The sequence below is a fragment of the Ptychodera flava genome, chromosome 3, assembly GCF_041260155.1.
Source record: "Ptychodera flava strain L36383 chromosome 3, AS_Pfla_20210202, whole genome shotgun sequence".
Classification (NCBI taxonomy): domain Eukaryota; kingdom Metazoa; phylum Hemichordata; class Enteropneusta; family Ptychoderidae; genus Ptychodera; species Ptychodera flava.
The window spans coordinates 16,855,519-16,865,564 of NC_091930.1; the positions used below are offsets into that span (position 1 = coordinate 16,855,519).

Genomic DNA, 10,046 nt, shown 5'->3' on the forward strand with positions numbered 1-10,046 from the left:
GTCCGCCATGCACGAACTTGAATTATGTTGGTCGGCCATTGCAGAGTCCATCCACTGATGCAACAAGTTATTAGAAAAAGACCGTAAAATACACTTGTTTTGTCCATATTGAATTATCTACAAAACAAAACTCAAAATTTATGATTTCATCGTATAGTCATGTTACATACCTACGATTGGGTTTTTCATTAATCTTTGCGATTGCAAAGGAAAGAAAACTGACACGGTGTCATTCTCAGCTTTTGACTATGAGCAGATTCCTCTCGGCCTATAGTAATTTCAATGTTACCTGTTCTGTATTTCATTTGACTCTCAACACTAGGCATGCTAATATGGCGATATAGCTTTTACCACTTGGTTTAGAATAGCATTGACTGAAATTTGAGTAGCATTGTTCTTTCTTTTTTCAATTCAGTGGCAAATCTTGGGGAACCAATCCAATAACGGAGGGCATTCTTCGAGTTGGACTTTGGGAAGACTGGGTCCTACTTCTCTTTCTTCTCATCAAGTCGCTGCTTGGACTTTGACTTCTACTACGCGGTCTTCTGTCTCTCTCTCTACTCCGACTTCTGCTTCTACTGGAGTTCATTTCTCGTCTCCCATCCACTGTTTCTGGTGAAGTCGTAGTTGCCATTGGACCTCTTTCTGCACGCCTTGTTTTCTGACTAAGTTTCAGCGTCTCCCCTGATGGCTTGGAATCATCCCGAACGGCGCTGTGCGGAGTGACTTCTCCGACATAACCGATATGTTTCGATGAGACGGTGGTCAAAAAAGACTCGTTGCTCGTAAACTCGATCACCGGGGGTAGCTTTTCGGTACTCGGCCTCTTTCCGATATCACGAACCAGTTTTTGGATGTTGCTCGCGGTCTGCTTTTCCAGTGAAAGAAAGCCTACATCGTTGCTTTCTTTAAGGAAATTCTTGGTACACTGTATGGTTGCTTGTAGTCTTCTCTGGATGTCAGTCGTACCTTTCAATCTCGCTTGCATTGACGAAATTCGGCGATCATAGTCTGAGCGCAGCTGGTGTTGCAATTCTTCTGCCTTGGCTCTGAGCGCCATCACATGACGATTGTATCTGTCCCACAGTTTGTCCTCCTCTTTCTCCAACCTTGCCTTCATTCCATCAATTGCCTGTTGTTCATTCATCTCTAATTTACCCACAACATCAGCTAAATCCTTCAGATATTTTACCTGTTGTAAGATTTGCTGTCGCCTGGTTTTGGCCGCCGCTTCCAACTTTCTCAACTCGTGCTCTGGTCCCGGATGATCGAATAAGGCGCATTCCGCACACACTGGCAACCGGCAACTTTCGCAGAACAGCTTTATCTGGTTGCCATCGTGACGAGGACACACCACAGGACGTAAAAATGGCGATTTCTTGGCAACCTTTTCTTCGTATGTTTCCATGGTTACCAACTGATGGGTTTTGGACAAAGGTAACTGCTGATGGGCCGTGGAACATCTCTGACACAGAAAGACGCCACACTCGATACAGTAACGAACAGCATTCTTCCGACAGCCTTTACATGACCTATTGGGGTCACCCGGTTCATTGTTTGCGGACTTGAAGTACTCTACGAGGCTATTCACGTAGCTGTTGCTAGGCAACAACGAGACACCGCCCCTTGGTACTTGCGAAGTTTCTCGACACAGAGGACAGGGCAGACTTCTTCCATTGTTGCGTTCTGCAATACCTTTTAAGCATCTCTCACAAAATGTGTGACAGCAAGCCAAAGTCTTCGGTTCCTGAAAAGTGGATAACAGACTGGACACTGTAGAAACGCCTCTTCAAAGACATCATCAAGTGGCGAATGCGCCATTCCGGTTGCTAGGAACTCAAATCTGTGGTAAAGGGATCAAAGTACGCATAGTTGTTACATATAGTTCTCAGTACTTTAAATAGGATTCAGCTACCTAAGAGAGGCATAACGGCCTGAGGTGCACGTGGTCGGCACTATTTCAAGTTGAACACGACGGATTTCTACAGGTGAAAAAACATAAGGTTATAGAAGCAAAAAATGTACTAGTTTATGCAGGAATTTCAAACAAGAATGTCTAAAAATATGAAATGATGCATGTGTGATTGTTATGTCACGTCAGTTTGAAACAACATCATACCTGTTGATCGTTGAAGATCTGCAGTCGAAGCCTATTCTGATTGCCAATGTAATACCGGTAAAGTGACCTATGTCACTGGTCATATGTATGTCAATGACTTCTGACATAAGGTGTTTGGCAAATTGTCGGAATAAGGTGGGCCCACTTATCACGAGTCGTCACACATGGTACTGACAGCTTCACCGAGCAATTCAGTCGGAGTGTTACAAACAAAACTGTTGCCACAGGTTACTGAACTTTTGTTCCGGCTATCCCTGGGGGTGGGGGTATCTTTGGAGTACATTGTAGTAGTAGTAGGTATTTTTCAGATCATAATAATTTGATATACACTAACTCGCACTGAACTCTGCTGAGTTAGATTTATGTTCCATATTCGCAGACAAGTTCAATATATCTTTCATAAGACACACACTATTATAGCTTTAAGTACGAATATCCTTACAACAATAGTGTTGCGACGTCGACGGAAGAAATACAATGAGCTACGCAGCTATATTGTTTTTACAATACTTGATAGACATGGCTCCTTTGTGGCAAATACCAAGGTAAGACTATTATGTTAAATTTCCGGGATCAAAGTACGAACTACTCGTTTTGACACACCTATACATCGCGCACCGATTTCAGCAATATAGATATTGTAAAGATTTATGAATATTTGCAAGTTATTGATGTTCGGTAACAGAAAATTACTTTTGTAGAACATCTAACGATTTGAAAAGAACGTGTACTCCTGTGTTTCAAGTCTAGATACTATGATCTTACCTTGCTGTTTGTCCTTGACCAAGCAGTCGTGCACAGTGCACATCTACGTAACGCTCACCTTTCAGTATACCTACGTCAGTACACAAGAGGGCGCTGTACTTGATTATCTTCTCATGATGGTATGAAAATCGTCCTACTTCGAAGTCAAGAAATTCAACATTCTGAAACATGTTTTCAGATACTTAGTGGAAAAAATTTGTGGTAAGAAAATCGACTAATACATCATTTGAATTATTTATTTTGTCGATGACTTCACACAATTTTGCACCATGCAGAAAAGCGTACCACGGCCTTTAATTATTACTTTAGGCGATCAACACTGTCTTAGTTCACTAGATTATATAACATTTTCACAATCCGCGGTCGCATAATAAAAAATAGCACATTTTGTGACACCCAATCTTTGACCTGGTGACAGTCGCGGACGTCGTTGCTAATGGTGTTGGCATCCATGATAAAACCACCATAGTCGTAGATGGCATCAGGACCACAAAAATACTCTTTGTGACTTTCAGTAAGAATAACAAACCACACAAATGTATAAAAAGCAGTAACGCTTGTTTGTATTTTGCTAAACTAAGAATATCAAAGAATTGTTTACACGATAGTACGTGCTTGGTTGGGGTGACAGAGTAAGGATTCATATTATGGGTCAAAATTCAGTTAATGCATCGAAACGGAACATGCAAATGTGAAATTTATTCAGTCTGTAATATATATAATCCCATGGTATTTTTCTCTGTTTGACGTCATCGTATACGAGTGTTTTTCGCGGAGCCGTACAACTTCGAGCCGAAGGCGAGAAGTTGTGCAGCTCCGCGAAAAACACGAGTATACGATGACGTCAAACAGAGAAAAATTCCATAGGATTATATATTTATCACATGAACAGTCTTCTTATTTTTCTTTGATGTGGATGGATCAAAATTATTGTAACAAATTGCATGATTTTTATCGCGATTTTGTGTTTTATTTACGCGGATTACTTACATTTAATGAGTAAAGCGGTCCGTCATCCGGGAGATGTGCAAATGTTTCAGGTATACTTTCATTCATAAATCCCATTAAGCTAACAATTTATACATGGAATGGTACCTCCACCAATCAGACATACGGATTCGGTCACGTGCGCGTGTCAATCATTGTCTCGCGCTGGAGCGATGCCAAGGCAAGTCTGCCATCGGCGGACATAGTTTTCACCGCGCTGGCGACGGATAACACTAGTATTTTGAGTTATTTATTTTATAATTAGAATATTTACAATTATATTTATAAAGCGAATGCAACGGCACGATCGAAACAGTAGTGATCATTCTTAGAGATGCTGTGGCTTTTAAAATATCACAAGTTTGCGGCCTTGGCGAGCCCGAAAGTTTCAGATCGATGACACAGTACACACACAGTGTACGCTTGTATACAGTGGGCACTGCGCGTCACCGGTCTCCGCCGGTGGCCATCTCAGTCGTCAATGTTTTCGTCATACGGACTTTGATATTGCTGTGACACATATATCCCCCGTTGGTACTTCCCAATTTTGTTACTTGACGGGAACTCTGTTCTGTTGTGAGTGTTGTCCGAGTCAACTTTCGAAATGCATCGGATTCTACAGCGCTGCACTGCAGAGTTTACGCTTCAGGTTTGATTACGATCGAGAAACAACGGAATAATTTGTGTGATGAAGGAAATTTATCGTTGTTCGTCGATATTTGTGCCTTCTATGTCGCTTTCCCGAAGTTTATACGGAATTCATTTATTAAGTTCAACCACGGGCATTCTGTTGTTCTTAAATGATGGTGTATAAGCGTGTAAACATGATTTCGTATTTTAGTTTCCGTTTGCCGCTGGAGAACTTACATCGTGATTTAAAAAAAAATAAAAGCCTAAAAAAAATGAGGTATTATTAATACAAAAGAAACAGTCGCATTCTGCTTGTTCACCTAAACTGATTATTCTTTCTCACGCCCGGTCTCTCTGCACCGCGACATGCACGACAGAGTTCTTACCAGCGCGTATTTACCGCAATCATGAAGCGCGTAGAATGACGATGGTACGTTGCTATGACTGCCGTGTACATGAGCGCGGTGGCTGGAATGGAACGTGCACGCGACGACAGCTATGCACGCGAGCGCCTCTGAACTGTCGTCTGCTGTCCCGGCCTCAGAAATGTATATACATACAAGCACAGGGACGCGTTATATTCCCAGCTGTGTCATGCGCACGCTGCAACCTCTTGCGAATTTGGGTACTATGAATAGTTGTACACACACTCCTACTCATAAGAAATCCAAGGGTGGACACCGAACAAGACCGTTTGGGAAAATCTACATTGTAACGGGTTATATGCCAACAAAACCAATAGTTATGGCCATTTCTTACGTCAAATAAATAATTTTTCCGGTAACATTACCAAATAGTGCGTTTGTCATTTGAAACGGAGTGTAATTTCGCTGCTTGAACGAAGGGAAACTGCTCTGTATGCAAATTACATGTCGCGGGTGTCGCAATAGATTTCTCGAATGCTGATTGGCTATGAAGTGCCGGCTTTCCTATGACGTAAGTATGTGCAAATACAAACATTGCAAATGACGTCCCAGTGTTTCAACCCGGAAGTGTGGATCTCGCACAGTTTTCGACTGTTTCGTGGCATTAAAGTAAGACATATGCGTACAACTAATTAAACCTAGTGCCTGTCTAACAATATGCGAAGTGTGGAATATCTTTTGGGTCATATTTTTCATATTTCAGTGATTTTTACTAAGGTTCGAGCGCGAGTCGTACATGGTAACGTACAGACCGTACACGTTCCGATGAACCACGTGCCACCTGTCCAATGACAGTTTCCGTTTGAAATGATTGACGTACAGAGCAGTTTTCTTTCAGGTGTCCGGTTTGTGTCCACCCTTGGTGTTTCATATGGGAACAGTGGCAAAGCACTTAATCTTGAAAATACTATTTTTATAATCAGACGGAAATATAAATATTCATTAATAGTCGCGCCAGCGGCTTACTGACTACGCATGCGCATATTTATAATATACTATGCGAGTAACCTGAAGTGTACCCTTCTTTCTTGGGCGCCGCCATGTTTTTTTTTTGAGTACTCGTCAATAAACAAATACGAAACAAATTACTATTATATAACATGCCATTTAAAAAATATACCTCTTTTATTAGCCAGTAAATGTTATTATACACCTTGTCGCTGATACAAAGTATCGTTGATATAGATATACGGAGAAAACTGTCGTGCACATGAATGGGGGCATACGCAAAGAATGCTGGGATTGAATTATAGAAGAGCGCCCCCTGTGTCAATAATTAGATTCAAAAATTGCAAGTTTTTAGACGGAACGCTATAGTTTCAGCTTGCAAGTGGAAGGTGGGCAGTGCGGTTACCATTGCAATGATAATGATTGCATAATACGTCCCTTGTTTATCGCAATAGGCTGTTATCATTGTAAAAATTGCCAATTTTTGTCCAAAATTTTTACACGTTACAGAAAATCTATACTGCCCTGCTGCAGCCTGTGCAGGGTTTGACGTCGTGTGTACGTGAACTGCTTTCATCAGAGGGAAACTGGGCATAGTTGTCATATAAACGTTTATGAAGTAACAATTAATTACATTTTATCATGAATCAATACAAATAACATTGCCAATCTTAACCCCTGGCGCGACACCAAGGGCTGAGCCCTATATAATATTAATTGATATGTTATTGTGAACAAGCAAACACGGAAAACAAATGTTGTAAAAGATCGAGTCATAATGTTCGAAAATGGGTACTCATAGTACCAACATTCGTCATTCGAAAGATAACGCGTCCCTGTGCATACAAGGGTATGCTCATATGAACATGGAACCTGACGATGTGCGTTACAAAAAAGGGGGGACAGGGGGGACAGATACTATTACCCTCTAAAACGTCCGCAAAAGGTAAACAAATTTTTTATTTTTAAAATGTAACTCACTGACGATAGAAAGTAAAATACAGAATGAAAACAAAGAAAAATATGTGAAAATGTAACCCTTGACCTGCCAGGCTTGTTCACGTTCCGTTCGACCAAAACAGACTGAGTGAAAAGAAATGCACATTTGAAATAATCTTCCGGGTTCTATCGAAAGGCTTTCACTAAAACTGAAAAAAAAATAAATGTTCTTCTTTGGATATTATATTGGAAGGTTTCTACTACAAAGAGAAATAAAAAATATGTCCTTTCTTCTGCGCATGACGAAACCACAGAACGGCATTTGCTGTATTAGCGTATTTTGCGACGTTCGAACATCCAAAGTCGCTACCGGATAACGGCAATTTGTAACGCACATAGTCAGGATTAGCGATGCATTTATTCTCGGTCATATTTCGAATATCTACTACATGTCTGTCATTTTCATAACTTGATGTGTGCTACGATGCCATTTCAAATTTCATACGTCGTTTTCGCGACGGAATTTGACTCGTTTCATCGGTAAATAGGCCCTAATATCGTCCAGAAATGATTTGCATACCCTTGTGTATATATATCATTATGTGAAACGACACAGTGCAGGTCGCGCGCGTATCTATAGTACGCGTATATATGCGTGCGTCATTCCGCCGCGACGTTTAGCATCGAAAGAATACGGTCGATGTGGTCGCTTGTGACGTTCCCGTAGACATGTCCGACCTTGATCTGGTTTTGTAGCTAAGTAGGCATTTCAATCTGAACGGCATTCTGTTATAAATTTCTTACACAGTTATCATCAAAGTTCGTATTTACGTATAAGCAGCTTAGTTTATTCAGACTATCAATTCAGAACAACAGAGTGCCCGTGGTTGAACTTTCGTTGAGGTGTGTATTTCGAGTTTATCGCCAACCGGGATCGCCAGGTACGACGTCGCTTGGCGATCGCCAGGTATAGTACGACGCGACGACGTCCACGTCCACATTGAGCCTTCGATTCTTTGGGATAGCTAAAGCTTTAGCGACTCGAAATTTCGTTGGGCATGCCTTCTATGTTTCCGTATCTGGATTTGTCGGGTCACCTTTTTGTCAAATGCCATGACAGCACGGTATCGATCACGACAAATCCGTCTGTGTCGCGACGTGCACGTACGAACGGTACCATTGCAGGAAAAAAGTTCCGGTTGATGACGTACAACAGCAGTAATATGGATTTCTTATCCGTGGTGGTGTAGTCACACAGGTGGAGATACGGGCCAGTTCATGTGATAATATCTGAAACACTAGCGTGAAATAAAAGGCAAACTTTGGATACAAAACTCAGGCAACGGTGGACGATACATTTTCGCAGTAATAATATTGGTTCCGAGAAGTTCATATATTCCTCATGCTCAAGATGTCGATAAATGCCCCGTAGTTAAGGTTTGAAAGAGTAAGTGAACTATGTAATGCCGTATGAATAGGTTTCGATGTGTGATCACGTGACGTATACAAATCTTTGAGGACAGATTGAACAAACTCTTCCATGTGATACTGCCAAAATCATTGTCAAGGAATTTAGAACAACAGCAGGGAAGAAAGTCGCCGAGCAAACAGTCGCTACTTTAAATTTATTGATTTCTAAACGACTGTCTCTGTGCATTTGTCCATAAGATGCCTCAATGAACATGTACTTTCAATTCAAGCATTGATGGCCAAACTCATTCGCCTTTTAAATACGTTTTTGAAAGTTGGCCTCAATACCAGTGAGATTGTATCCGCATTTCATCTGATATTTAAAACAAAAAATATAGACTTAGTATAATTGGTGTAAGTGATATATTGTTTATTAAAAATTCTACAATAAAAAGTAGAGTAGGAATTAAAGATGAAATTGATCCGTTAGGGGCACCACAATGTATTTGCTTTTACGAAGATGGTAACCCGTCTATAACAACAGACTGTTTGATATTTTACAAATATTTTGATAAACGAGCCTTGCAAGACATCTCAGATACCTTTGAATATTGAGATATGCAATTTTTGAAATATAACATCAAGAAATTTTGAGCGCTCTTCACAAATTAATGAAAATACCAATGTTAATCCAAAGTGACCTGTCTGTGACAGGTCTGTCTGTGACATCGACAAGGGCAAACTGTGTACTGTTCTCGAGATATTGTGCAATTTGTTGACTGGCCAATAAATCGATTGTATTGAACAAAATGTATAACTGAAACGGGTCTTTAATACCTGACTTTATCTGCACTCTCCCCCTGAGTTGGAATTACTTTTACTGTTGACATTTAAAGAATGTTTAAGAATACCCCTTGGGTTTGTGAGCATCAACAGCTTATGACGATCAAGTTGACGAGCAGTGAGGTTTACACATATGTTTGACTAATTGCGGTTGACGTTTTGTCATGAACAACAGATATGGTGGGTTTAAGAATGGTTCCTCTCTCAGGACATCTTGCTGTGAGCCCATGTGGTTAAAGAAGGAGCTGTCTCGATCACGGTCTAAACAATAGGTGCTCTCTTATACGTATCTTTGTGACGAATCTCGATCTTCGCGTACCTATCTATGTTAAAGTTTTAATGTTCAGGAACAGACCAAAGTTGCAATATTTGAAAAAAAACTGTGTAAAATAAAACATAATCTTTTCAAGTTTCGATGAAGGAATCGTTATGATAACCGTCCGGTCTGTGATGGGGTTTTCATTTAAATTTACATCAGAGCGCTGACAATTCTACACAATGACAAAGATATTGCATTTAGGAAGTTCCAATGTTTGTTTGAAAAAATACTGCACGGTATAGGAAAATCAATTGAAAGTTCTCTTTATTTGTCAATGATAGTATGTAATATATTTCACATAGCAAAAACCATCATATTTGAACGTCTGTGAAGACCTCTAAGTGGTCCCTGGCTTCAAAGTGGTCCCGGTAGTTGTAATTGAACTGAAATTTTACGCAGTCCAGGGATTTTTCCATTCCTATATTTGCATAAAGTTGTTAAACTTTGTAACATTGCCAATACTAATCTGTTATTTTGGTCCTTTTTGATATATGCGCTCATTTTTATTACTTTTTCAAAATTCCGATGCATTTTACAATGCGAACTGCGCGTCCAATTTTTTCACCTGGTTAGGGTGTCTCATATTAGCATCATGGGAGATTGCGCTGCACACGGCACGGTCGAGACCAGCGACCGCGACCCACCGATCACTGTACGGATA

The 10,046-nt window shown here is 40.5% G+C and overlaps 1 protein-coding gene across 1 annotated transcript; it reads right to left on the minus strand.

Moving 5' to 3' along the window:
• Positions 1–278: 278 nt before the first annotated feature.
• On the minus strand, positions 279–1,789 carry LOC139129639 (tripartite motif-containing protein 2-like). The gene has a single exon (XM_070695303.1). It carries the CDS (start codon positions 1,406–1,408, stop codon positions 407–409), a length of 1,002 nt encoding a protein of 333 aa, XP_070551404.1. The 5' UTR covers positions 1,409–1,789; the 3' UTR covers positions 279–406.
• Positions 1,790–10,046: the final 8,257 nt, after the last annotated feature.

Bases quoted from the DNA above. Each gene is read 5' to 3' on its own strand.
- LOC139129639 (XM_070695303.1), bottom strand. From the start codon at position 1,408: ATGGAAACATACGAAGAAAAGGTTGCCAAGAAATCGCCATTTTTACGT.